This window comes from Megascapheus bottae, chromosome 18, assembly GCF_031878675.1.
Source record: "Megascapheus bottae isolate mThoBot1 chromosome 18, mThoBot2.hap1, whole genome shotgun sequence".
Classification (NCBI taxonomy): Eukaryota; Metazoa; Chordata; class Mammalia; order Rodentia; family Geomyidae; genus Megascapheus; species Megascapheus bottae.
The window spans coordinates 47,150,737-47,178,117 of NC_143526.1; the positions used below are offsets into that span (position 1 = coordinate 47,150,737).

At 57.8% G+C, this 27,381-nt stretch overlaps 2 protein-coding genes across 2 annotated transcripts in view; one reads left to right on the forward strand and one right to left on the reverse strand.

The window, feature by feature from the left end:
- Positions 1–980: 980 nt before the first annotated feature.
- On the reverse strand, positions 981–6,539 carry Psma7 (proteasome 20S subunit alpha 7). Its single transcript, XM_090352604.1, has 7 exons — positions 6,356–6,539; positions 4,475–4,601; positions 3,408–3,532; positions 2,745–2,867; positions 2,291–2,410; positions 1,634–1,696; positions 981–1,189 (listed from the first exon to the last, which is right to left on the reverse strand). Exons 1-7 carry the CDS (start codon positions 6,449–6,451, stop codon positions 1,097–1,099), a joined length of 747 nt encoding a protein of 248 aa, XP_090208730.1. The 5' UTR covers positions 6,452–6,539; the 3' UTR covers positions 981–1,096.
- A 314-nt stretch (positions 6,540–6,853) lies between these two features.
- Ss18l1 (SS18L1 subunit of BAF chromatin remodeling complex) overlaps positions 6,854–27,381 on the forward strand; it is a 22,295-nt gene continuing 1,767 nt past the window's right edge. The window contains exons 1-10 of the mRNA XM_090352605.1: positions 6,854–7,089; positions 12,047–12,123; positions 12,813–12,897; positions 17,435–17,579; positions 17,955–18,152; positions 19,209–19,373; positions 19,599–19,700; positions 20,385–20,477; positions 23,701–23,820; positions 25,642–25,769. Of these exons, the coding sequence (XP_090208731.1) occupies positions 7,021–7,089; positions 12,047–12,123; positions 12,813–12,897; positions 17,435–17,579; positions 17,955–18,152; positions 19,209–19,373; positions 19,599–19,700; positions 20,385–20,477; positions 23,701–23,820; positions 25,642–25,769 (1,182 nt within the window). The 5' untranslated portion in view covers positions 6,854–7,020. The remainder of the gene's footprint in view (positions 7,090–12,046; positions 12,124–12,812; positions 12,898–17,434; positions 17,580–17,954; positions 18,153–19,208; positions 19,374–19,598; positions 19,701–20,384; positions 20,478–23,700; positions 23,821–25,641; positions 25,770–27,381) is intronic.

A 27,381-nucleotide genomic window follows, 5' to 3' on the forward strand; every position in this document is an offset into this window, starting at 1 on the left:
TCTCAGCCTCCTGAGTAGTTAAGCCAAATCTTAAGAGCAGGTTTCCCCTTTTTAGTACCAGTCTGTCGCTATCCAGAACCGGACCCCTCTGTAGGTAGCCAGGGCTATGTGTGTATGTTTGGTGGGGGAGGGGAGCCTGAGTGGGAGCTGCATACTAAAGAGATGTAGTACATGCAGCTGCAGCGCTAGTTGTATTGTTTTCTACTGGGGATAACCCCAGTTCCTCAAGCAGACAATCGTTTTGATAACTACACATTTTATTGCTAGGCTTGAATATGGCCTCCCTTTTCTGAAGGCTGGTGAGAGGAAGGCCAGGACTGGGAAATCCAAGCTGAGGCATGAAGCAGGATGGACAAGAAGAGCAACCCAAGAAACCAAAAGGGCCAAGAGGATGTGAAACAGATACTACAGAATTAGAAGCCTTAGAGGGCTCTTTTCCAGCCATAAACAAGGAATAGCCAGGCCCATAGGATTTAAAGTGGAGTTGTCAAGATGCCCCAAATAGAAAACCAGTTTTCTTGGACTTAGGATTCTCCCTGTGTGGCCTAGGCAGGCCTGGAGATCATTCCTGCTGCCCCAGCCTCCAGAGCGTGAGGTTCGAGGTGTGTCAGTGTCTGGGTGGTCAGAACTAGTTTTGAGCATAGCAGTGGCTCTGCAGCAGCATTCTGAGTCAGGATGGCACCAAGTGCCTTCTGTGCTTCTGCCTTTGCATTCTGGATTCACTAGGGGTTAGAATGAAAGGTAAAGTTACTGTGTTGATAAGCTCCAAAGAAGAGCCCCCAGGCTACTGGTGGATGCCAGGAGCCTCTAGCATCAAGTTGTACTGAATAATAACAGGCTCCGAGTGTGGCGTGGAGAGAGAAAGGAATGCAAACAAGCACTCAGATTGAAAAAGTGTGTGTGTGTGGGGGGGGCAGCTTACCATTCTCTATAAAGCTACCATAATTATGCTTAGAAGATACATTTTCTCTTCACGTGAAAAAGTTAAAAAATATGGACGTTTATTGGGTACTCAGCAAGGGTGTGTCCCACCCATGTCACCGAGATTCATCCATCCATGATTCATTGTAAAGGCTGTACCAAGTGAGGATGTCAATCATGATGCTTTCTTTTGTTTCTTCTTTTCATTTTCTTCTTTTTCTTTTTCAATTTCAGCAACGTATTTTTCGATTTCTTCGGGATTTAGAATCTACCCACCAAAAAAATCCAAAATAAACATCCATGGTTAACACTGCACTCCCCAAGGTGCAGGCAACTGTGTGCTTGGGGAGGGGAGCCAGGCACACGGGGTTTTGAGGGACTTGAGGGAAACATGGCAGTGTTACCAGCTAGGGTGGTGATCGTGCTGCAGCTGGCAGCCTTGAAGCACCAAGTGAACACTGGGAATTTTTGCCAATATTTGCTAAAATCAAAGGGTAGCTTTCTAAGGACCTTATCCCTTCAGAAGACAATGTCACAGGTCCATTCTGCTATGGTTCTGGCACCTGTGGGTTGTGGCCTGAGAGTTGAGGAAACTCCATAAGCCAGACATGGTCGTCCCTCCCATGCATGCCGCGAGGATGCAAGTTCAGGTATGAGTTACCTAAAGTGGAATGTCTCCTCCCACCCCCACCTGAAACAGCTTGATAATTACCTTGAGGGGCTGATCTCGCCTCATGACGGCAAGTTCAATATTTTTCCCACCTGATTGCACCACCTTCAAAGGGAAAACAGCTTTAGATAGCTCACTCCACTCTCAAAATCAAAACCACCCTCCCCTTTTGTTGGTCATGGGATTTGAACTCTGGGCCTAGGTGCTGTCCCTGAGCTCTTCAGCTCAAGGCCACTGCCCTGGAACCATAGCATCACTTGCAGTTTTCTGATGGTTAATTAGAGGTAAAGGGTCACAGGGACTTCAGTGTCCGGGCTGGCTTTGAACTGGGTTCCTCAGATCTAGCTTGCTGAGTAGCTAGGATTGCAGTTGTGAGCCACTGTGCCTGGCCAGAAACTGCCTTTTTTTGTTATTAGAAGCTGAACCTGGGGTCTACACCCAAATCTTTTCTTGCAATGACCTGCACAGACAAGTCCAGGACTCAGAGCCTTCATCCCAGACGCATCTATATGAGGCCTATGACTTCAGCTGCCCGTAACCCCAAATCTTTCAGTTCTCTGACTTATTGACACTGTAAGCGGCTGGAAGGCTGAGAGACCTGGGCAGCAGATTCACATCTACTTGCTTTTCGTGCGAGGAGCCATGCAGGGCAGCTGATCCCTTGAACACCCACCTTACCGGCGTTTCACTTGCACTTACTTCTAGGAGTGCCTTGATCACCAGCTTGATGGTCAGACCATCTGTCTCAATGGCTTCATCAGTGTAGTTCTTCTCCAGGAACTCACGCACTGACTTGGCACCCCGGCCTATGGCATTGGCCTGCAAATGACCAGGTAGGCTCACTGGGCAAGACAACCCAGAGCCAGCAGATGAAAGGTGTTCCAGACCCGCTGCCCACTGCAAAGGGCTGTCTTGGAGTTGGTGCTTTAATTACCAAGAGACTCTTGAACATATCCCCCGAACCCTCCTGTTTCATTAGGCTTTTACTATGCTGCACAGCAGTAGCGATGCGGAATCACCTTTGCTCTTATGTCAGTTAATGTGGTGGTACTAGTGGGTAGTAAGTATGTGGAGGACTAACCAGACTGTCCCTCCCAAGTCACCTCTGCAAGCAGCCCAAAGGCTTGACTCTTGGTCTTGTCCGTGGACTCACCTTCCAGGCGTGGTATGTGCCTGATGGGTCAGTCTGGTAGAGTCTAGGGGTGCCATCAAAATCGAAACCCACAATGAGGGCAGAGATGCCGAAAGGCCTGCGCCCATTGCTCTGTGTGTAGCGCTGGAAGGAAAAAATGTTAGCCATGAGTCACGTGGCATCTAAATCACTAAGGCTATGTCCAGGTAAACTGCAATTCAAGTGAATGAAATGTACAAATAGCTTTCAACACACCCCTTTCTGCATTTTCACTTTTAGGGCTCATTTGGAGCTGGAATAGCGCACACGGTTTAAAGATTAGCATCTCATGAGAGAGGGTGGCTCTTAGTTTTCCACTTGGCAAAAGGTCATTCAGGATGACAAAATGAAAACTGGTTCCCTCCACGATTGCCCCACGCAAAGAAGTGACATCAGTACAGTGCCAACCAAGGCCGGGAGGGTGGGCCTAGCATGCATGGTACCACATATACAGAGAAAAAGCCAGAAGGGGTGCTGTGGCTCAAGTGGTAGAGCCCTCGCCTTGAGCAAGCCCAAGGACAGTGCTCAGGCCCTGAGTTCAAGCTCCAGACTGGCAATGAACTAGAGAAACTAGATTACAAGTTAACATGTCTGCCCCTAAACTATGACATCAGGTAGGTGAAGGGTCAGGAGGTCTGCTCCCACCTGCTTCAGGCTGGCGATGTAGCGGGTGATGTACTCCACGGTGACGGGGTCCTCCACGGTCAGCCGGTGGCTCTGGCACTCCACCCGGGCTCTATTGATGACTATCCTCGCATCGGCGGTCAGGCCTGCAGGGAAGTCAGAGGCTTCTGCTGGGGCTACTCGTGGCTCCAACAAGGACAAGAATCACACAAGTAACTGTCCAGGACAGAGGCCACCAAACAGTCTGTGGGCTCTACTCTGAAAACGAGACCCTCAATACACAAATCTGGTCTGTCTGAGAATTTCATAAGTCAGGCCTCTCCTTAGTTTTGCCTAGGTGAACTGAGACCTGGACTAGATCTGCCAAGGGGAGAAGGAAGGGAGGGTGGTAATGTGATGGCTGCTGTCCTGTACCTGGAACCCCTGGCAGCTAGTAAAGGCTAGGCACTGCCTTGCAGTCTCCATGCCACAGGCACAGGACATCACTGATCAGCCCCCCCAAACAGGCCTGAATTCCTTCAGCTACTATGCTTCCCCCCTCCCAGGTGGACAGGCCATCAAGGACACCATGTCCCCTCATCCAAACACGTTTCTCTGAAATTATCTAGTTTATACTGTCTCATAGCTGTTCATCTGCCCAACTAATCAAGACTGCAGACCAGCGGGGCCCAGTGGCTCTCGCCTCTAATCCCAGCTACTCAGGCTGAGACCTAAGGATTGCAGTTCAAAGCCAGCCTAGGCACTAAAGTCCATGAGACTCTTATCTCCAATTAACCACTAGAAAACAGAAGTGGCTGAAGAGTTCAAGGACAGCACCCAGGCCCAGAGTTCAAGTCCCACAACCAACAACAGAAAAAGACTGCAGACCAGGGGGCCGGGAGTTTGGCCTAGTGGTTAAAGTGCTTGCCTATCATGCATGAAGACCCAGGTTCGATTCCTTGGTACCACATACATAGATAAAAGCCAGAAGTGGTGCTGAGGCTCAAGTGGTAGAGCTCTAGCCTTGAGAAAGTCCAAGGACAGTGCTCAGGCCCTGAGCTCAAGCCCAGGACTGGCAAAAAAAAAAAAAAAAGACTGCAGACCAGTACCTGCAAAGGCCATGCAGACGTTGTCATCCAAAGCACAGATCTTCCGCACCGTTCTCTCATCCTGTAGTTTAGCCACAGATTTCTTTTCCACACCAAGTACAACAATGTCTCGTCCTCGAACACCAACCTTCAATAAGTCCACAAGCCATGTAAGTGTCATATGGTGCCACCAGGCAGAGTGGATGCCAGCCCTGTGTGAAGGTTTGCACATCCACCCTGGCTCTCCATTGTGTTCCTCTGGTTATCCCAAACACCCTCAAAACCAAAGGTATGAGCCAAGCGCCTGGGGCTCATGCCTGTGATCCTAGCTATCCAGGAAGCTGAGATCTGAGGATCATGGTTCAAAGCCAGGTCAGGCAGGAAAGTCTGTGAGACTCATCCCTAATTCACCACCAGAAAACCAGAAGCAGCCCTGTGGCTCAAAGCAGTAGAGCTCAGGGATAGTGCTCAGAGAGCCCAGAGTTCAAGTCCCATGACTGACAAAAAAGACAAGGGTATGGAGCTGGGTGCCAGTGGCTCACGCTTGTAATCCTACTCAAGAGGCCAAGATCTAAGGATTGAGGTTCAAAGCCAGCCCAGGCAATAAAGTCTATAAGACCTTTATCTCCACTAAATTACCAGAAAAGCCAGTAGTGGAGCTGTGGCACAAGTGATAAGAGATAGGATAGCCTAGGCCCTGAGTTCAAGCCTCAGGACCAGCAAAAAAAAGGGTATGGATCCATTTGTGGTGGAGTTACTGCAATATATGACACAGGCACCAAAATTTAACATACTCAGGGTTAGGTACAGGTAGGTGGCTTATGCCTGTACTCCTAGTTACTCAGGAGGCTGAGAGATGAGTCAAGTCCCTAAGACTCTTCTTCAACTAGCCACTGGAAAGCCAGAGGTGGAACTGTGGCTCAAGTGGTAGAGCACGAGCCTTCAGCAAGAAAGTGAGGGCAGTGCCACGACTCCTGGAGGTCAAGACCCAGTACTAGCACCTAAAATCCAACGCCAGTCCCTGAGCTTAAGCCCCGGTATTGGCAAAGAAAAAGAAGGGACTATTCCAAGAGGTAGCCATGGGTCTGTAGGCAGGTAAGCGTGAGCACGGAGTCTGCGCTGAAGCGCAGTGCGCTCTTCCGGTCTCCCGGCGGACAGCTGTGCCCGGGCTGAAGTCGCCTCTCGGTAGCCGAGGCCATGAAAGGGAAGGGGAAACGCGGGGAACCCTTCCGCTTCGCAGTCCTCACGCCTGGAGCCCTACTGCTCAGGTCTGTGATCCAGATGGTGTGAAAAGGCTCCAGGTCGGCGCCCCCACCACGAGCGGAGGAGGACGCGAGTGAACCCTCCCTGAGCCAGGCCGGGGTAGAGGGCGCCGGCCCGGCCGCCCGCCAGCTCCGCCCCGGCACGCAGGGTCCCGCGGGCCCGACGCGCCGCCCGGCCCCGTGGCTGCGGCGCTAGGACGGCCTCGGCCCCCGCGGCAGACGCGGTTCCAGCCACGGGAGACGTCCACAGCTGAAGGTGTGCGCGCCTTCGAGGGCGCCCCGAACCAGAGCCGAGCCCGCCCCCTCCCAGCAGGGCCGCCAGGGTCCCGGAGCAAGAGCCGGGCCTGGCGGGCCAGCGACCCCGCCAGCAGCCCGTCACCGGCGCGGGCCCCCGGCCGCCTTTGTCCTGAACGCCGGCCAGGCTTCCGCGCCCCGGCCAAGATGGCCCCGGCCACCGGCATGCGCTCCGTGAAGGGGAAGCGGGCTGGCCGCCGCCTCCCGGGGGCAGCGCCTTCCTTCCGGATCTCCGGAGCGGGCCCCGCGGCCCGGCGGCGCTCCCGCCGCAGACGGCCGGCCCGCCCGCGCCCCGGGAGAGGCCCCAGGCCCCGCGCCCGGCCCCGCGCCCGGCCCGCCGGCTCACCGCGGTGGAGCCCTTCTTGACGGCCTCCTGCGCGTACTCCACTTGGAAGAGGTGGCCGTCGGGGGAGAAGACGGTGATGGCGCGGTCGTAGCTCATGCCGGCGGCGCGGGAGCTCGGGCCCCAGCCGCTCAAAAGCGCACACTCACCACCGGCGCCGCGCCCGACGCCCCGCCCCGCTCCGCTCCCGCGGGCCACGCTGCGGCCGTCGGCGGCGTCCGGCGTCACGGGGACGTGCGGCGCGGCGGGCGGGGCGCGGCGGGCGGGCGGGGCGCGGCGCCGGGCCGGGCCGGGGCGCGGGGCGGGGCGCGGGGCGGCGCGGGGCGGGGGCGCGGAGGGCGAGGCGGGGCGCGGGGCGGGGCGGGGCGGCGCGGACAGAACCACCGGCGCCCGGCGCGGGGGGGCGGCTCGGCGGCGGTGGGCCGGGCGCGGGGCGCGGGCCGGGCGGCGGGGGGCCGCACGCGGAGCCCGGCCCGGGGTGGCGGCGGCGCGCGGGGAGGGCGCCCGGCGGGCCCGGGCGCACGGCGACGGCTCGGGCGCGGGCGAGCCCACGACACGACGCCCCCTGCGTCCCCGCCCCCGCTCTGCGGAGAATGGGCGCCTCGGGCCGCGGGGCGCCGCCGGAGAATAAACCCCGGTGATCACGGGCTGAGCCCCGCGCCGGCACCATGTCCGTGGCCTTCGCGTCCGCGCGGCCGAGAGGCAAAGGGGAAGTCACGCAGCAGACGATCCAGAAGGTGGGCCGGGCTCGGGGCCGCGGGGGAGCGGGCGTGCGCGGGGCCCGGCGCCGGGCGTGAACAAAGCCGCGGCGCGACGCGGCGGCCCGCGCCGGGCCCCGGGCGCTGGGCGCCGAGCCGCGCCGACTTGGCCGGGCGCGACGCGGGCGGCTGGCGCGGGGCCCGGCGCGGGAGGTGCGGGGCGCCGGGGGCGTCGCGCTTCGCTGACAGCCGCCGCTCGCCGCCGCTCGCCGCTGCCCTGGGGAAGTGGGGCGCGAGCCGCGCGGCGGCGTCCCGGGCGGGCGCCCCTCTCCCCGCACAAAGGGAGCCGTCCGAGGCCCGCGCCCGGCACGGCGTTCACGGCAACCTCAAGTTACGACGTCCAGGCTGCGCCTGCTGTCATCTTCCCCTGGACGCCCCATCTGGCCTGCGCCGACCGCAGGCGCTTGAGTGCCCCCCGTGAGGACCCCGCCGGCCCGCCGACGCGCAGGGCCCCTGCTTGGTTGTGGGTGGGGTGAGGTCGGGGCGCCCCTGCCCACCCTGCTTAACTCATTTCATTGTTGTCCCTGACTTATAGCAAAGGGAACTGAAGCCACGGAGGCTAAGTGCGAGAGCCTGGAGTCCGGCTGGCTGGGGGGGGGGGGGGGAGGTCGGGCTGTCACTGTGGTCAGGCACGGCCGCAGGTCACTGGTGTTCGTATTCGAAGCCTGACCGTCACCTGTGCCAAAGCCACCTTTGGCTTCCGAGTTTATTGAGAAATGTGTGCTTTGCACAACTTCCCACGAAAACGTCTTAGATGCTCCAGCAAAAGCATGTGCCAGAGGGCCGCCCTGACCAGTGGGCAGGTCGGAGGGAGGGGAAGCTGCCCGCTGCATCCAGGGAGAGGTGGCCGTCCAGGCTGGCAGGCTCAGGTGCACTCCCTCGGGCAGCCTGGCCGCGGCCTGCACTTCCCACAGTGACTGTATGCATTCAGGCAGTCTTCTTACTGGTGGTCTGAGAGGGCCTGGAGGTGGTGCCACACACTTGAACTGCACTGGGGCCGGGCCTGGAGGTGTACACCTCCAGTCCCGGAGGTTGAGAGCCTGAGGGCAAGGTGATGACCCCAGGCCTGCCCTTCATAGCAAGGTCAAGGTCAGCCTGAGCTGAAATTAAGAGCTAGAGATGTAGCTCAGCAGTAGAACTCCTGTATTCACGAGGCCTTGCATTTTATTCCCCAAACTACATCCTGTCATCCTAGCTACTCAGGAGGCTGAGAACTGAGGATCAAGGTTCAAAACCAGCCTGGGCACTAAAGTCCATGAGACTCTTATCTCCAGTTAACCATCAGAAGAGGCGCTGTGGTTCAAGGGGTAGGGTAATAGCCTGGGGCTGAAGAGCTCAGGTATAGTGCCCAGGCCCAGAGTTCAAGCCGCACAAACAAAAAATACCCTACAAAAACAAAAAAGTGCCCTCCTCTTCTCATAGTCTGTGCTAAGAGTAGTGGAGAAAGCAGGAGACGCCTCAGAAGCCTGACTGGAAGTAGAGGACAGGAAGGACTCAGCTTATCTTCTGACTATATCTGTGTAGCACTCAGACCTGCCAACTCCTACTCAACCATTAAAACCCCACTCCCTTGGCAGCCATGTGAACAGTGAAGTACTTTAAGGACTCCCGAGTGAGCCTGTGGCCACTTCATTCCTTACTGGTCCCTGCCCTGGCAGCTCCCAGACGCAGCTTACGTGCCAAGCATATTGTGGCATCTCTGACCCTGACATGGACAGGCAGCTGTGTCTGTGTCATTTCCACAGCCAGATGGCATCAAGCAGAACACTCGGCCCACCAGGCGTCCAGGTTGGCTGCTTCTTGGGGCTCCGCAGAGGGGTCTGCAGCCCTCCTTCCTTCTGCAGCTGTCCAGATCCCCCTTTCCCCTCCAGGCGGCCTCCTGTTTCCCTCCGTGTTTGTCTCCTCTGATGGCACTGGCTGGGCATTGAACCCCCCCTAATCCCGGTGGCCTATCCTGCTAGATTAGTGTGCAGAGGCTCTGATTCCAGCAGCGGTGGCATCTAGTGAGGGGGGTTCCGAAAGGACAGCCCTGAGGCGAGGGACAGAAGTTCCTCAGCTGGAGTCGTGGGTGGGCCTGCTGGTGGCCTGCATGGGGCTGTGAGGAGAGGATGGGCAGTGCATTCTGGTTGGGAGGGTGCAGTTGATTGTAGTGACAGAGTACACGGCACACGGGGACACAGTCAGAGGCCGACTGGGCCAGAACACAAGAGTGTGCCTGTGGCTGGAGTGGGAGGTGTGGGCACAGACCAGTGCTGTCCTGCTCCCTGGTGGGCTGGCTGGGCTGGGCTGGGCTGGCCGCACCCCACGCGGGCTCCACATCCCTCTGCAGACTCCTGCTCGTGGTCAGTGAGACAGGAACTTTTCTTTATTCGTCTCTTTTGGCTATCAAGAACTGTTTCACTTCCTTCTTAACCATCCTGTTCTGTAGGCATTGACCAGGTGTGGTGTTGGCTTGTGTGGGGGTGGGGTATGTATGGGATGCTGTGTGGGTGTGGAGTGTGGGGGGGTGCGGGGCTGGGGATTGGATGAGAGCTCTGCACCTGTTGGCAGGTAATCCGCACTGAGCTGCATCCCAGTCCTTCAGTGTTGGCTTCTGCCTGTCAAAGGCAGCTTTGACCCACGGACCAGGGCTGGTGAGCATGGGCTTGTCCTGTTGAGTCGGGGACCAGGCCAGTGGTGATCACGGAGTGCTCTCTGCCTTCAAGGTCCAGTGTCTTTCCAGAGAGATGCCAGCACGCCACTCCTCTTCTCCTACCAGCAGTGTTACAGTGACCCTGGGAGAGGTCCTGGCTGTGAGCCGGCTTGGGGTTTTGCAGCATGGCTTGGCGTTCTTCTGGCTCCAGGCCAGAAGACTTGGCAGTTCTTAATTGTCCTTTTGCTTTTCATGCTAAGTCTTTGCGGCTGCTTGGGTCCTGTCCTCCTGGTCCTTGTCGTCACTCAGCCACAGGGGTGGGAGGGTTTGGGTGTCCCGCGTGTCTCCTCCTCACATGCTGCTTGTGGAACAGTCACAGCACAGTATTTCCTTGCATTTGTCAAAGCTACGAAACAGTTACTGAGAACCCTTGCTGTGGTGTGCCGTGCTGTGGGCAGACTCGCGGTGTCCCCCTTCCTTGAGCTCCTGCCCTGTGCACACAGCATGTGGGGAGAGAGCCATGCTTGGAAGGGGAGCTGGAGGCCGGCCCTGCTCTACCAGCATCTGCCCGCTAGCACCCCCTGGTGGTTCCCTGCCTCAGAACAGCTCTGCACCTCTGACATAGTAGAGGCATCTCATCACAATAAAGAGAAAGACCATAGCGAGTATGGAAGATGCCTGGTCACTTTCAAAAGAACAGAGCAAGCGAAGCCCCCCTTCAGGTCCTGTCTGTCAGGGTCGCATGCATCAGGAAGATGAGCCAAGGCAGGACTTGGAGCCCTGGGGCTGGAGTGCCCTGAGAAGCTGTGGCCAGGGACCCTGTGGGAGCTGGAGCCCAGGGGCAGATGGCCTTACAAGGCCTGGGTCACAGGAAGGGACCTGCTCCCAAGAGACTGCCTGCCTGTGGTCACCCCGTGCGGGGACCTCCCGGGGCAGAGATCAGAGGCATGCTTTGGCCGAGGGGACGGCAGGAGTGTCCTCTGTGAGCACGTGAACGCCTGAGCAGAGGCTGTGGTGGGAACCCAGGGCTTGGTCCCTCGACATGGAGAGGGGTTCACAGTGGGCCTGCTGGCCTGCCATGCTGTCTTCTCTGTTCCCTCCCACCTTCCCTGAGTCTCCCAGACACCCTAGGGCCACCCCCAGTAGCCATTCTGGAAGGAGCCCTGGTGTGTCTTCCATACCCACACGCTGCCCCCAGGTCCAGGCAGTCGCCTTCTCTCCCAGCTGGGAGCCAGCACTTGCCAGAGCTTGTGCCAGCAGCAGCCCCAGCGTGGGGTCCGCCAAAAAGACCCTCACCTGATCTAGAAAGCTCCAGTACCAGGCCGGGAGTTTGGCCTAGTGGTAGAGTGCTTGCCTACCATGCACAAAGACCCGGGTTCGATTCCTTGGTACCACATACATAGAAAAAAGCCGGAAGTGGTGCTGAGGCTCAAGTGGCAGAGCTCTATCCTTGAGAAAGTCCAAGGACAGTGCTCAGGCCCTGAGCCCAAGCCCAGGACTGGCAAAAAAAAAAAAAAAAAAGAAAGAAAGAAAGTTCCAGTACCCTTGGCAGAACCTTGGCAGCTTGGTGAACCCAGCCTAGGGCTTTCCGAGGCTCACCTGGGCAGGGACAGACCTGGAGGCACCGTGGTCCAGCCAGCGCCCAGCAGTACTGATGCTGCCTGGAGCAGGGAAGGTAGGGTGCCTGTCTCTGACCAGGCCTCGGCGTGGCCTGGACTTCTGGGAGCCTGGCAGCCCCCAAGAGTCCTTGTATCTGGACAATGCCAGCATCTGGCAGCCTCACCTGTGTTTCTCAGCAAGATCAATGTTTGACTGGGGTTTAAGGTCACGACCCGGGACTTAAGCAGTGAAGATTCACAACCTCCTCGAGTACAGCCCGATCCCGTCCCGCCTCAGTTCCTGTGAACTCAAGGCTGGAGGCAGACTCAGAACTGGAGCAGTGAGCATGTGGCCGCAGGCCCTGGCTGAGGCAGCTGTTCAGTATCACCAGAACGTTCTGCCACTCCCCCTACCCGCCTCGTGGCTTCTTTGCTTGCCACCCAGACCCAGGCTGAGCACAACCCCTGGGAACTCTTCCTTGTGCTAGCACCCTGAGCAGCTGTGTCCGTCTGTGTCTTGGTGATTTGAGAGTCTGTGACAGCACCCCGGCCGGGGATGGGGCTGGTTGGGTACCCTCAGTCTTCCTTGGCATTTTCTCATGCTTTGATACAAACTTGGCCAGATTTTTCTAGCCACACTCTCTTGCCCCGTTGAGGAAGCTGTCATGATGGCTCACGTGGCCTGTTCACACCACCTCTCCCGCAGATGCTGGACGAAAACCACCACCTGATCCAGTGCATCCTGGACCACCAGAGCAAGGGCAAGACGGCTGAGTGTGCCCAGTAAGTTGCTTGCTGGTCGGGTTGGGCCTTCCCATGTCCCCATCCAAGTGCTGACTCTGCCTCCCCCCCAACACTGGGGAGGCCTGGAGCGCAGAGCAGAAGGTGTCTGAGTCAGAGAGCTGAGGTCAGACGCGGCCCCGAGGACAGTGAGGAAGATGGGGAGCCTCGTTAGGAGGCCTGGAGCAGCTGGGGAGAAATGGGCCAGGGAGGAGTGTGGGGAGGCCGGGCTGACCCTTGGGGCTGGCTCAGATTGCCATGCATGCTGGCCAGGCTCGTCTGGAGGCAGGAGGCCTGGGAGGGGTCTCAGGAGCCCCAGGTGTGTGGGCCCACCAGTGTTGTCTGGGGGGCCCAGCCACTGTGTCCTCTGTGCGTGAAACCCGGGGCCGCGTCTGCTATGGCTTGTGAGTTCTGGACCGTGTCTGCTGTGGCATGTGAGACCTGGGTCACATCTGCAGTGGTGTGTGAGACCCGGGTCACATCTTCTGTGGTGTGTATGAGAGACCTGAGCCACGTCTACTATGGTATGGTCACGTCTGCTGCGGCGTGTGTGAACTGCCTTCTCAGAATAAGCTGGATCTGCTTTCTACTTGCTGGGGATCCTGGCTGTTTTAGTTGAGCTGCTTCTGCCTCTGTCTGTCTGGGGCCCACATGGTGGCCCCTCCCACTCATGCTGTGTCCCTCTCCTCCAGGTACCAGCAGCTCCTGCATCGAAACTTGGTGTACCTGGCCACAATCGCAGACTCCAGCCAGAACATGCAGTCCCTGCTGCCTGCTGTAAGTGCCCAGGCTCTGAGCATGGCGCCGCCCCTGGCGCGTTGCCCTGGGAAGCAGCCGAGGGGGTACTGGGGACAGGGTGTGTTCCTCCTGGTCTTCGGGGGTGAGGAGACATGGCTGGTGGGACTGGGGCTGGGCCTGTTAGCAAAGGATACTAGGAGTGGGGCCATCAGGTCAGTGTAGATCCGAAGGAGCAGGGATGCCTGTGGGTATTGTAAACCGCCTTTTTTTTTTTTTGCCAGTCCTGGGATGAACTCATGGCCTGAGCACTGTCCTTGGACTTTCTCCAGGCTAGAGCTCTACCACTTGAGCCTCAGCAGCACTTCTGGCTTTTTCTATGTATGTGCTACTGAGGAATCGAACCCAGGTCTTTGTGCATGCTGGGCAAGCACTCTACCACTAGGCTACAGTCCCAGCCCCCAGCTTTTTAAAATTATGTAATTTTAGTTTCTTTTTTTTTTTTTTTGCCAGTCCTGGGCTTGAGCTCAGAGCCTGAGCACTGTTCTTGGACTTTCTCAAGGCTAGAGCTCTACCACTTGAGCCTCAGCACCACTTCCGGCTTTTTTCTATGTATGTGGTACCGAGGAATCAAACCTGGGTCTTCATGCATGCTAGGCAAGCACTTTAACCACTAGGCAAAACTCCCGGCCCAATTTTAGTTTCTTTTATTTTCGATTCTGGGGCTGGAACCAAGTTCCTCACATGCTGTGAGCCCTTCTGAATCGTGTGACCAGTTCCAGCCCATGCCTGCGCCCTGTAAGATCAAAAACCTGAAATTATAGTTCCTGCCAGCTCTGCTGCAGCTCACGTCTGCCCTGCTGGCCGCTCAGGAGGCTGAGGTCTGAGAAGCACAGGCCAAGGCTAGTGTCAAGCAGGGAAGTCCATGAGGTTCTTACCTCTGATGAGCCACTCAAAAGCCAGAAGTAGAGGTGTGGCTCAAGTGGTAGAGTGCTAGCTGGAACAGCAGCCAGGTACTGAGTTCAAGGCCTAGGACCAGGGTGGACATGCTCACACACTCCCAGGCCAGGTGGAATAGTTCATCCCTCCCATCCCAGCCAAGGAGGTGGGGTCAGCAGGATTGGGATCCAGGCAGCCTCGGTGTAAGACTTCATCGCCAGCTAGCCACCAAAAACCTGGGCTGAAGGCAAGGCTCAAATAGAACGCCAGTCCTCAGCAAGTTCTCAGTAAGGATGGGACCTTGAGTGCAAGCCCCAGCACTGGCAAAACAAACCCAGAGCTAAAGAGCTGGAGGAGCTAAAAGAGTGGTAGAGCCCTTGAGCCCAGAATTCAAATTCTCAGTGCTCCCTACAGGAAGAACAAAATTCTAGTACAGTAAATATTCTACATGTCAGCGTAAATATTTCATTGTCTGTTTGATTTTCTATAAATACATTTTCCTCAAATTAAGTTTTTCCACGAAGCAAGATCTTCTGCCTCTGGCCTCAGAGCCACGTGGGAAAGCACAGCCGAGAGAAGAGGCCAGTGAGGCACAACCGCCTCCAGGTGTCAAGGCAAACTTGGCACTGGCAATGCCCCACTGAAAGTGGGAACACCAGTGCCAGCGTCATTTCCCCAAGTACAACGTGAATCCACTCTGATCTGCTCCCAAATAAAGAAACTTGGGGCAGGGGCTCCCTCTCGACCAGGCAGATGCAGTCTGTGAGCAAAACTCAGTTGTCAGTGGTGGGTGCTAGGGATTTGGAATGGGGAATGGGAGGGGATGGAGGAGTTAGGGGATGTGGAGTGGAGGGGTGGAGGAGTTAGGGGATGTGGAGAGGAGGGGTGGAGGAGTTAGGGGACGTGGAGGGGGGGGAGGAGTTAGGGGATGTGGAGAGGGGGGGTGGAGGAGTTAGGGGATGTGGAGAGGGGGGGTGGAGGAGTTAGGGAATGTGGAGGAGGGGTGGAGGAGCTAGGGGATGTGGAGGGGGGTGGAGGAGTTAGGGGATGTGGAGAGGAGGGGTGGAGGAGTTAGGGGATGTGGAGAGGGGGGGTGGAGGAGCTAGGGGATGTGGAGGGGGGTGGAGGAGTTAGGGAATGTGGAGGAGGGGTGGAGGAGCTAGGGGATGTGGAGGGGGGTGGAGGAGTTAGGGGATGTGGAGAGGAGGGGTGGAGGAGTTAGGGGATGTGGAGAGGGGGGGTGGAGGAGTTAGGGGATGTGGAGGGGGGTGGAGGAGTTAGGGAATGTGGAGAGGAGGGGTGGAGGAGTTAGGGGATGTGGAGGAAGGGTGGAGGAGCTAGGGGATGTGGAGGGGGTGGAGGAGTTAGGGAATGTGGAGAGGAGGGGTGGAGGAGTTAGGGGATGTGGAGTGGAGGAGTTAGGGGATGTGGAGGGGGGGTGGAGGAGTTAGGGGATGTAGAGGGGGGTGGAGGAGCTAGGGGATGTGGAGAGGAGGGGTGGAGGAGTTAGGGGATGTGGAGGGGGTGGAGGAGCTAGGGGATGTGGAGGGGGGTGGAGGAGTTAGGGGATGTGGAGAGGAGGGGTGGAGGAGTTAGGGGATGTGGAGGAGGGGTGGAGGAGCTAGGGGATGTGGAGGGGGGTGGAGGAGTTAGGGGATGTGGAGAGGAGGGGTGGAGGAGTTAGGGGATGTGGAGAGGAGGGTGGAGGAGTTAGGGGATGTGGAGAGGAGGGTGGAGGAGTTAGGGGATGTGGAGTGGAGGGGTGGAGGAGTTAGGGGATGTGGAGAGGAGGGGTGGAGGAGTTAGGGGACGTGGAGGGGGGGGGAGGAGTTAGGGGATGTGGAGAGGGGGGGTGGAGGAGTTAGGGAATGTGGAGGAGGGGTGGAGGAGCTAGGGGATGTGGAGGGGGGTGGAGGAGTTAGGGGATGTGGAGAGGAGGGGTGGAGGAGTTAGGGGATGTGGAGGAGGGGTGGAGGAGCTAGGGGATGTGGAGGGGGGTGGAGGAGTTAGGGAATGTGGAGAGGAGGGGTGGAGGAGTTAGGGGATGTGGAGTGGAGGGGTGGAGGAGTTAGGGGATGTGGAGTGGAGGGGTGGAGGAGTTAGGGGATGTGGAGAGGAGGGGTGGAGGAGTTAGGGGATGTGGAGGAGGGGTGGAGGAGTTAGGGGATGTGGAGGGGGGTGGAGGAGTTAGGGGATGTGGAGAGGGGGGGTGGAGGAGTTAGGGGATGTGGAGGGGGGTGGAGGAATTAGGGGATGTGGAGAGGAGGGGTGGAGGAGTTAGGGGATGTGGAGGGGGGTGGAGGAGTTAGGGGATGTGGAGGGGGGTGGAGGAGTTAGGGGATGTGGAGAGGAGGGGTGGAGGAGTTAGGGGATGTGGAGAGGAGGGTGGAGGAGTTAGGGGATGTGGAGAGGGGGGGTGGAGGAGTTAGGGGATGTGGAGAGGAGGGGTGGAGGAGTTAGGGGATGTGGAGAGGAGGGTAGAGGAGTTAGGGGATGTGGAGTGGAGGGGTGGAGGAGTTAGGGGATGTGGAGGAGGGGTGGAGGAGTTAGGGGATGTGGAGGGGGGTGGAGGAGTTAGGGGATGTGGAGAGGGGGGGTGGAGGAGTTAGGGGATGTGGAGGGGGGTGGAGGAATTAGGGGATGTGGAGAGGAGGGGTGGAGGAGTTAGGGGATGTGGAGGGGGGTGGAGGAGTTAGGGGATGTGGAGGGGGGTGGAGGAGTTAGGGGATGTGGAGAGGAGGGGTGGAGGAGTTAGGGGATGTGGAGAGGAGGGTGGAGGAGTTAGGGGATGTGGAGAGGGGGGGTGGAGGAGTTAGGGGATGTGGAGAGGAGGGGTGGAGGAGTTAGGGGATGTGGAGAGGAGGGTAGAGGAGTTAGGGGATGTGGAGTGGAGGGGTGGAGGAGTTAGGGGATGTGGAGAGGAGGGTGGAGGAGTTAGGGGATGTGGAGGGGGGTGGAGGAGTTAGGGGATGTGGAGAGGAGGGTGGAGGAGTTAGGGGATGTGGAGAGGGGGGGTGGAGGAGTTAGGGGATGTGGAGTGGAGGGGTGGAGGAGTTAGGGGATGTGGAGAGGAGGGTAGAGGAGTTAGGGGATGTGGAGTGGAGGGGTGGAGGAGTTAGGGGATGTGGAGAGGAGGGGTGGAGGAGTTAGGGGATGTGGAGAGGAGGGTGGAGGAGTTAGGGGATGTGGAGGGGGGTGGAGGAGTTAGGGGATGTGGAGAGGAGGGTGGAGGAGTTAGGGGATGTGGAGAGGGGGGGATGGAGGAGTTAGGGAATGTGGAGGGGGGGTGGAGGAGTTAGGGGAAGTGGAGAGGAGGGTGGGAGGTGTTAGGGGCGGAGAGCCACGGTGGTGGTGCGGTGAGTTTCCGAGAACCTTGCTGTGAAGGAGCCCTGGGCCATGGCAGGGACGTGGATCTGGAAACCCTGAAGAAGACTTGGATGGGTTCCAGATGGGCCTGAACCATTCAGGCCTGGGAAGGAATCAGCATCCTGCTGGCCCACGGCACTGCCCGTTATGTGTGTCAGTGGCTGGCGGTGAACGTAGTACAGACCTTGAGGTGGGGACCGCGTCTTTCTGGATGGTGCATGGGACTCCCGCCTTCCCCTAACCTGCCTTCCCTTAACCTGCCTGTGACCTGCAGCCTCCAACCCAGAACATGAATCTGGGCCCCGGAGCCCTGAGTCAGAGTGGATCCAGCCAGGGCCTGCACCCCCAAGGCAGCCTCAGTGATGCCATCAGCACGGGCTTGCCCCCCGCCTCTCTCATGCAGGGCCAGATCGGCAACGGTGAGCAGGTTTGCAGCCGTCGGTGGCTGGGTACCATGGTAGGGGGCGGAGGCAGGGTGGGGGAGGCAGTCCTAACCGGCTGGACACTGTGACCTCTGCCCTCCTGCATCCGGGCCACAAAGCCGCTGTGCACACCTGGACCCCGTGTGCAGGGCCTGCAGCTCCAGCCACTTGGTTCACGTGGGTGTTCTGCTGCAAGTGAGGCTGCCACATCTGCCCCGAGAACGCTCGGTAACGAGGACGCAGTATCTGTCGGGATCTTGGCCCTGGCCGGCCTCCCTCCTCCAGGCCAGCTGAGGGAGGGAGCTCAGAGATTCCCCTAGAGGAGGCGTCCTGGCCCCAGCAGCTGACACAGCCTCCTCCGCCCTCCCACAGGGCCGAACCACGTGTCCATGCAGCAGACAGCCCAGAGCACACTGCCCACCACTTCTGTGAGCATGTCCGGCAGCAGCCACGGAACCGGGCCCGGCTACAGCCACTCGGGCCCCGCCTCACAGAGCGTGCCCATGCAGGGCCAGGGCGCCATAGGCAACTATGTGTCTCGGACCAACATCAACATGCAGTCGAACCCAGGTACCCTCTGCTTTCCCCCCACCCAGGGATATCCTGGGGAGCATGCTCAGGTGGTGTGGTCCCTGCCAGGGCCTGCCCTCCCGCTGGGCACCCCAGGGAGGGAGGATGAAGTGGAGGCCTTGCTTGTGCAAGCCAGGAGGGCAGAGCAGGGCTGGCAGGGCATGCCCTCTGCACTGTTGGCTTCCCTGAGGCTTCGGGAGAGGTCCTGAGGAGCGGGCAGCGCGGGCTCCATGTTTGAATGGACAGCTGAGGGCTGGGATGTAGGGTGTAAGTCAGTCCTTATGCTGGAAACACCCTGCCAGATGCCCAACGCAGAAGGAAAGGAGAGCCACAGGTGCCAGGCCAGAGGCTGGGCCTTTATCCCAGGCAGGCCAGCCTCTGAAGCTGGGCTTCCACAAGAGTGGGTGCTGGCCTTGGGATTGTGAGACCTTGGGAAGTAGACAGGCCCAATTTGGATGTTTCCTGAGTAACAGGAGATTTGCGAGGCATGTTACAAGCATCTTTAATGCTTTTTTTGTAGTAATTACAAGCCAAAAATGTATTTTGGAACTACTGATTCCAATACAATGCATTGTTAAGATTGCTTGCACCCGGTTCCTTTTGCTCTGGCAGTGTGGTTGCTGGAAACTTGATCAGGTGACACCTGTTCTCTTTTTGTGGCCCGTGCTGCTCCCCGGACTCTGAGGGAGGCCATGTGGTCAGCTCTAGGCTAAGAGAACACAGGACTGAGTTGTCCCTGTGGGACCCACATTGCCCTGGGGCCCCTGTCTCTGCTGGCTGAGCTGTGGGTGTAGCTGAAGCCGCAGGCTCATGACCGTGGGGGAAGCCTGGGCTATGTGGAAGAATAACGATGATAATATAATAATAGAGTGGAACAGTAGATACCACGGCTGGAGTTTTGACCACATGCCAGGCGTGTGTGCGGCTGTGATTAGGGGTCAGACTTGTGGGGAACCCTAGGAAATCATGGAGCCAGTCCCCGGTGGGGCTTGTGGGAGGGTGAGGGCTCTGTCCGCACTTCCTGTGCTGACCTGCGACCTTCGTCCTGCTGCGCAGTTCCCATGATGCACCAGCAGGCCGCCACGCCCCACTACACCTCTGCGCAGGGCGGGAGCCAGCACTACCAGGGCCAGTCCTCCATCGCCATGATGGGCCAGGGCAGCCAGGGGAGTGGCATGATGGGGCAGCGGCCCATGGCTCCCTACCGGCCCTCCCAGCAAGGTGAGCTCATAGACACGCCTGTGGCAGAGGCCCAGAGCTGGCAGGGCACACGCGTGCAGACGCTGGGACGGCTGGGGCTCTGTGCCGAGCCCAGGGGTGTCAAGGACCCAGGGTGGCAGAGGGAGAATGGGGAGGCGCTTGGTCTGACCCTCGAGAGGCCCGGGCGGTGTCCTCTCGTGGCGAGGAGAGCACCCCTGGGCCTGAGTGCCGCGTTGTTGCCCGCAGGCTCTTCCCAGCAGTACCTGGGCCAGGAAGAGTACTACAGTGAGCAGTACAGCCACGGCCAGGGCGCCACCGAGCCCATGACCCAGCAGTATTACCCTGACGGTGAGCCCCCCACCACGGCGCCGGCCCCCCGAGCCTCCCCAGCCACTCTCCTCCTGCGGCTGGCGGGCCTTCCTTGGTCACTTGCCGGTCATCTTCAGGTTATCCCGGGGTTTGTGCGGAAGGCACTTGAAGTGGGGGGGGACACACTTGTCATTGCAGCCACTCTGGAGGCTGAGGCAGAATTGAGAGTTCTAGGCCAGACTAGACCACAACCATACTAAAAGAAAAGGGTTTGAGGCTGGGTGGACTGGAGGGCACAGCTGGAGACGCAGCCCGGCCTCTTGGAGGCCATCAGGCAGGGTGCTGGTGAAAGTTTTGTACAAATTTTTTTAAATTTTGAAAAATTTATCGGGCCCAGCGGTCCAGCAGGGAGATGTGTGGCCACCTGCGGGCCACAGCATGGTGCCAGGGACAAGGTGGCAGGGTGCAGCCGAACCTGTGCACGCCGTGGCATTATGCCCGGGCACTTCGGGAGCCAGGTGGCACGGGCAGGGAGGCGGTGGCAGACTTGACCGTCTCCACAGACTGGCTGCGGCTGGTGAAGGAGAATCGACATCAGCACATTACAAGGAGATGGGAGGCTCCGGGCCAGGCTCCCGTCCAGCCCTGGGTCCTGGGCCTCTGCCCGCATCCTCACCCCAGGGCCTGGGCAGTGAGGGCCCCGGTCCATGCTGTGTTTTGCAGGCCACGGTGACTATGGCTACCAGCAGTCGTCTTACACGGAGCAGAGCTATGACCGCGCCTTCGAGGAGTCCACGCAGCACTACTACGAGGGCGGTGAGGAGACGAGGGCCTGGCGGCAGCTCTAAGCCCTCCCACACCCACTGGGACCCTGGGCGTGTAGGTGTGAGCAGTGCTGCCTGCACCAGGAGTACTAAGTCATCAGCAGGCAACCGACCAGAGCAGCCGGGGTTGCTCGGTGAACTCTGTTTACCTCAGGGGGGCAGGACAGGGGTGGTTGGTGAGAAGGGGTGTTGGGCACATGTCTGCCGTCCAGTTCAGATCACTGGCCCTGACCCAGCCTCGACTAGCTGCTGGTCAGATAAGTGCAGCCTTTGATTGGGAGCCTGCCGCCTGCCTGTAAGACCCTGTACCCCCCTGCTGGAGGCAGTGGCTGCTGGCAAACGGGATTCCATGTGCCACTGCTGCCACCCTGGCTGCAGAGGCAGGAGGCAGGTCACAGGACAGGGAGCTGGGGCAGGACACGCGGTCGGGTCCCGGTGGGTGGGTTCCCTGGGCAGGGGGAGGGCGGTGGGGGCAATCCCCACACAGAAGACCCATTCACAAAGTACAACCTGAGCGCCTCAAATCCAGGCCTCCTGGTCTAGATGTCAGCAGAGGGTAGAGATAATAAACGTTAAAGGCAACATTTTTGTTAGCATTTTAAAAATGTTACCACTTGTGGTTATAAGGCTTCTATTGTGAAACTGTAACCAGCTTTTTTTTTTTTTTTTGCCAGTCCTGGGGCTTGAACTCAAGGCCTGGGCACTGTCCTTGGACATTTTTGCTCCAGGCTAGCAGTCTGCCACTTGAGCTACAGTGCCGCTTCCAGCTTTTCCTGTGTATGTGGTTCTGGAGACTCCAGAGCTTCACGCATGCTTAGCCGAGCACATTACCACTAGGGCATGTTCCCAGCCCCCCCCTTTTTTTGTCGGTCATTGGGCTTGAACTCTGGGCCTGGGCACTGTTCCTGAGCTCTTAAGCTCAAGGCTACCGCACTACTCCTGGAGCCACAGTGCCTTTTCCGGTTTTCTAGAGGTTAATTGGAGGTAAGAGTCTCATGGACTTGAATGTCCAGGCTGGCTTTGAACCTTGATCCTCCGATCTCAGCCTCCTGAGTAGCTGGGATGGCAGGCGTCAGCCCCCTCGTCTGGCTTCCAGCACTACTTTTTGCTAGTTCGTTGGAGATGGAGTTTTGTGGACTCTTTACCCCAGGCTGGCTTTGTGACCCTCCAGGCTTCAGAGTATCTAGGATTACAGGCTCCATTTTCCTCACTGTTAACTGACAGCCTAATTGTAGGGAGTAGTTCCACATAGCTCTGCAACCCCAGAACTGCTCCCGTGACACACCAGCCCCAGCCCCTCCCCACCCTGTGCCCCTCTCTTGTGCTCTCTGCCTCTGAGTTTGTGTGTTCTGGGGATCCCTGGGAGCAGAGTTGGCATTGGTTCTTCTGGGTGGGCTGCCCCTGCGTGGAGGACCATAGGTGGAGATGGCAATTCTGCTTAATTTTGTGTGTGTATCAGTACCAGGGCTTGAACCCAGGGCCTCACATTTCTCAGCTTACTTGTTGCTTGACCACTTGAGTCACACTTCCAACCCTGATTTTTTTTTTGCCAGTCCTGGGCCTTGAACTCAGGGCCTGGGCACTGTCCTTGGGCTTTAAAAGCCTCAAGGTTAGAGCTCTACCACTTGAGCCACAGCACCATGTCTGGCTTTTTTTCTATGTATGTGGTACTGAGGGATTGAACCCAGGTCTTCATGCATGCCAGGCAAGCACTCCACCACTAGGCCGGACTCCAGGTATTCAACTTTTTGAGGAGCTGTCACATTGTCCTCCATGTAGCAATCTTACTTTCCAGTTGCATAGGTAAAGCAGCAGGAATTGGACGTAGATGGAAAACCACCCAAGAAGCCGAGCCGCCCACCAGAGCCCTGGTCACTTCTTGGCTGCTTCTCCCGTTCCCTCTCCACCGGGCTCACAGCTGTCGCCTCCTCACAGCTGTCTTCCTGCCTTGTTGGATGGAGTCTGGTTCTTCCTGCTCCCTGCCTGGTGCAGTGCCCACCCATGGTGGTACTCAACCTTCTGGGCCCATGTGAGGTCTTCAGTGTTATCCTCTCCTTGCCCCCAAAGCAGGTGTAGAGACCAAGCTGTTGCCCCTGGCTGGGTCAGGAACCTAAGGATGAAGATAGAATAAGAGAACCGGGACAGCCCAACTCTCTCCTAGTAAAATAACGCACAGGCGCCATGGCCCCTGCCGTTTGCACAAACCATCCTCTTCGTGCTGGCTCATCTTCATGAGTAGGTGGTCTTTTCATCACTCCTCACCAGAGGCAAGTCTGCCTCTCCACTGCCCTGTTTATCACCAGATGGAAGCCAGCTGCGGTCCCGCCTCGAAGGCAGGCATGGGACACGCCAGGCATGGGACAGGGCCACCACAGCTCAGTCTCTGCTCAGTTCCCTTGTTTCCGCTGAAAGCAGATGCCAGCCACGCCGTGTTGTGCTGGCCCCGCACCTCCAGTGTTTCTCCAGGATTGTCCGGAGTTAGGGCTCTGGGCTGCCGGGCACGTTCCAGGCCTGGAGCCTGAGGAGCCGCGAGGGCACTGGGCCTCGATGAGGATGAGGCAGGACAAGAGGCAGATGTGACTGTTGCGCATCAGTCACCCTTGTACACATCCCTTGATAGTAGTTGTCCATCCAGAGGTCGGGAGGGGCCTCAGGGTTGGTTCAGATGCCCGATGCCCACTTTGAATCTCCTAGCTTGCTTCTTGCCTGGTCCGGGCTGCAGTGACAGGGATGTCTAGGGGGGTGGCTGTACCACACAGGGGTTTTGCCTTGAAGTTGTAGAGGCCATAGGTCTGAGGTCAGTGACAGCAGGTCACTTCCCCACACTCCGGACTCTGTGGCCGCCAGCCATCCTGCGAGCTGCACGCTTGGAGGACATGCTCCCGGCTCTGCCTCCCAGTCCCTCTCCTGGCAGGGGCCGCGGCCATCCCGCTGCGTCTGCACAGACTGCTTCCACACCGTCACAGCGTAGGACTCAAGTTGTGTTTTGGATGGGGAGGGGAGGAGTGCGGCTATAGAGCCGCCATGCTGGCATCGCCCTCTCTTGTACCTGCATTAGCCGGTTCGTAGTTTATATTTTTAAAAAGGGGAAGAGCAGATACCATATTCAAGTCATCAACAGAGCAACAGACTGGGTGGAAGGACTCCGTGACTGCCGAACCTCCTCCGGGGCCACTGCGCAGGCCGGAAACGAGCGTGTGCCCTTCTCTCTGCAGGCAACTCCCAGTACAGCCAGCAGCAGGCTGGGTACCAGCAGGGCACGGCTCAGCAGCAGACGTACTCCCAGCAGCAGTACCCCAACCAGCAGAGCTACCCCGGACAGCAGCAAGGCTATGGTAAGCGCACTGCCATACCAGGCCACACCAGGCCACCCGTGTGCAGATTCCATCCCGCAGACAGACAGGCCCAGATCTGCTTCCTGTCGTGTGGCCTGCATGTGGCTGGCATCCCACACTGTATTCAGGCTCTGTTGGCTTGCCCGCTGTCCTTGTTGGGACCCCTATGGAGCCCTCAGGGGGTTGCAAGACATTTTCTCCCAGGTGGCACTGGGGTCCTGTGGATAAGGATAACTCCTTTCTTTTTTTTTTTTGCCAGTCTTGGGCTTGAGCTCAGGGCCTGAGCACTGTCCTTGGATTTTTCTCAAGGCTAGAGCTCTACCACTTGAGCCTCAGCACCACTTCTGGCTTTTTTCTATGTATGTGGTACCAAGGAATCGAACCTGGGTCTTTGTGCATGCTAGGCAAGCACTCTACCACTAGGCCACACTCCCGGCCCTAACTCCTTATTATTTATTTATTTATTTATTTTGTACCAGTCCTAGGCTTGAGCTCAGGGCCTGAGCACTGTCCTTGGACTTTCTCAAGGCACCATTTCCGGCTTTTTTCTATGTATGTGGTACCAAGGAATTGAACCCAGGTCTTCATGCATGCTAGGCAAGCACTTTAACCACTAGGCCACACTCCCGGCCCTAACTCCTTATTTTTAAAAGCTATTCAGTCCAGGTCCTTTGCATGGTGAGGCTCTGGAAAAGACCCTTCAAGTTAGAACAGATTGATTGCTCAATCCATTGTGTTGGAGGTTGAACCTGAAGGGTCTTTTCCAGACTTGGGTGCTGATGGTTTATACCTAGCCTCTTAGAAGGCTGAGAGCTGAGCTTGTGGTTCAAAACCAGCCTGGGCAGGAAAGTCAGTGAGACTCTAATTGTCAAAAAAAGCTATCGAGAAAAAGCAGGAAATAGTGCTGTGGCTCAAGTGGTAGAGCACTAGGCTTGAGCATAAAAAAGCTCAGACACAGTACCCATGCCTTGAATTCAAGACCCATGACTGACAAAAAGTCGATGTTAAGTTATAAGAATAGGCAGACCAGCCAGGCGGGCGCAGGGCTCACGTCTGTCATCCTAGCTAGTTGGGAGGCTGAGACCTGAGGATCCCAGTTCAAAGCCAGCCCAGGTGCTAAAGACCTCGAAACTCTCATCTCCAATTAACCACTAGAAAATGGGAAGTGGCGCTGTGACTCAAGGGGTAGGACGGTAGCCTTGAGCTGAAGCACTCAGGGACAGCACCCAGGCCTAGAGTTCAAGTCCCATGACACACACACACACACACACAAAGAATAGGCAGATCCTCTTTGAGATGCTGAGAAGCTGTAGGCTTCACAGATTGCTCGAAGCAGAAAGCTGGGTCTTGTCTGTAGAAAGAATCACGCTCATCCCTGGGTTTGGGTGGGCTTTGGTCACACCTCCATGTTTAGAAATAGCCATCTTAGCCACAAATTAAAAAATAAAATCTATGGCGTCTGGGAATGTGGCTCAGTGGTAGAACTCGCCTAGCATGCACGTGGCTCTGGGTTCCATCCCCAGCCTGGCATCAGTTCCACTTAGTTTTCATTTCTCTTCTGCTACAGCTCTGTGCAGCTCCTGTCTTAGCTCAGGTGTGAGTTGCCAGCATCCGTTCCCTCCAGAATCACCTCCCAGCTCTGCTGAGGACAGGCCTGTGGCCAGCTGTTGGGGATAGGCCACGGCTCTGGGCGCCTCGGGGTCTGGCAGGCTCAGCAAGCTAGTAGCGTGGCTCCCTTCCCACGACCCCTCTGTTCATTAGAACCCGTGCTGGTGTGGGCAGCCGTGCCGGCTCGGGTCCCAGCCCCTGCTGTCTCCACAGGGCCTGCGCAGGGAGCCCCCTCCAGTACACCAGCTACCAGCAAGGACAAGGCCAGCAGTACGGGGAGCTACCGAGCCTCACAGACCGGACCCTCTGCCCAGCAGCAGCGGCCCTACGGCTATGAACAGGCGAGCTCTGGGAATGTTTCCAGGCACCCTGGACCACTGGGTCCCTGGAGGACTAGGTCACAAGGATGATGGGATGGAGCGAGGGCCCCTTCTAGAGCCAGTTCTCTGCCCGCCACACAGCTGGACTCTCCCGTAGCTGTCTCTCGTGGACATGCGCACGCAGCTCCCCCAGCCATTCATTCATCTGCAGATGTTGATTGTGCATCTAGCAGGACCTGGTGACAGCTGGGTGCTGGGTGCTGGGTACAGCTGGGTGCTGGGTGCTGGGTACTGCTGGCCGTTGGGTTGGCCACTCCTCTGTTGGCCACACTGCTGGAAGCTGAGGGTCAGCAGGGGCCCAGCAGAGGAAGCTGGGTAAGGAGCTTAGGGGTTGGGGTTGTATGCAAGTCACTTATGCTTCTGTGCTAATGAGAAGACACAACAGAGGGGCTCCTGAGCCCTTAACCAGAGCCTACCAGCTCTCCACGGCATCCTCTCCTCTCTCCTCTCCTCTCCTCTCCTCCTCCTCTCTCTCTCTCTCCTCTCTCTCTCCTCTCCTCTCCTCTCCTCTCTCTCTCCTCTCCTCTCCTCTCCTCTCTCTCTCTCTCCTCTCTCTCTCTCTCTCCTCTCCTCTCCTCTCTCTCTCCTCTCTTTCTCTCTCCTCTCTCTCTCCTCTCCTCTCCTCTCCTCTCTCTCTCTCTCCTCTCTCTCTCCTCTCCTCTCTCTCTCCTCTCCTCTCCTCTCTTCTCCTCTCTGTCTCTTTCCTCTCTCTCTCCTCTCCTCTCCTCTCCTCTCTCTCTCTCTCCTCTCTCTCTCCTCTCCTCTCCTCTCTTCTCTCTCTCCTCTCTCTCTCTCTCCTCTCTCTCTCCTTTCCTCTCCTCTCCTCTCTCTCTCCTCTCTCTCTCTCTCCTCTCCTCTCCTCTCTCTCTCTCCTCTCCTCTCCCTCTCTCTCCTGTCTCTTCTCTCTTCTCCTCTTCTCTTCTCCTCTCCTCTCTCTCCTCTCTCTCTCTCTCTCCTCTCTCTCTCCTCTCCTCTCCTCTCTCTCCTCTCCTCTCTCTCCTCTCTTCTCTCTCCTCTCCTCTCTCTCTCCTCTCTCTCCTCTCTCTGCTCTCTCTCCTCTCTCTCTCCCTCTCTCTCCCTCCCTCCCCTTACCTCCACCTCCCTCCCTCCCTCTTTCTCCCCCCTCCCCTCTGTCTCTGTCCTCTGTCTGTCTCTTTCTTTTGACACGCACACAAACTCCTTGCTTTGCCATTTAAAAATAAAAGCTGTAGATGGACAGCGAGCTAGTCCAGAGGCTGGACGACTCAGGCGGTGAATAGGCCCCACAGGCAGCCTGGGAGGAAGGAAGGGCTCATTTGTGAGCAAGAGGGTGCTGGGAGGGATGGGGCAGGGCAGGGACCCGGAGGAGGTAGGTCTGTGGGCCAGGGGGACTGCGGGTGGCTGAGAAAGGGCAGGTTTAGGAAGGGGACATGCAAAGGTCCTGAGGCAGGATGCCCTGTCCCATCAAGACATGCGAGGAGGGCTCCGTGGTGGGAGGAGGAGGGTGGTTTGGGGCATTGTCTGCAGCCTCCTTTGGGGCCCGTGGCAAATGGAGACAGTGTCCATGATATTTTACTCAGCTACGCCAAATTCA

What these genes read in the sequence shown, in the direction of transcription:
- Psma7 (XM_090352604.1), bottom strand. Translation starts at nt 6,451, where the DNA reads ATGAGCTACGACCGCGCCATCACCGTCTTCTCCCCCGACGGCCACCTC. An exon ending in GCACATACCACGCCTGGAAG is followed by an intron (nt 2,411 to 2,744) that starts GTGAGTCCACGG and finishes GGTCATTTGCAG; the next exon opens with GCCAATGCCATAGGCCGGGG. An exon ending in GGCGAGATCAGCCCCTCAAG is followed by an intron (nt 1,190 to 1,633) that starts GTAATTATCAAG and finishes TTTGGTGGGTAG; the next exon opens with ATTCTAAATCCCGAAGAAAT.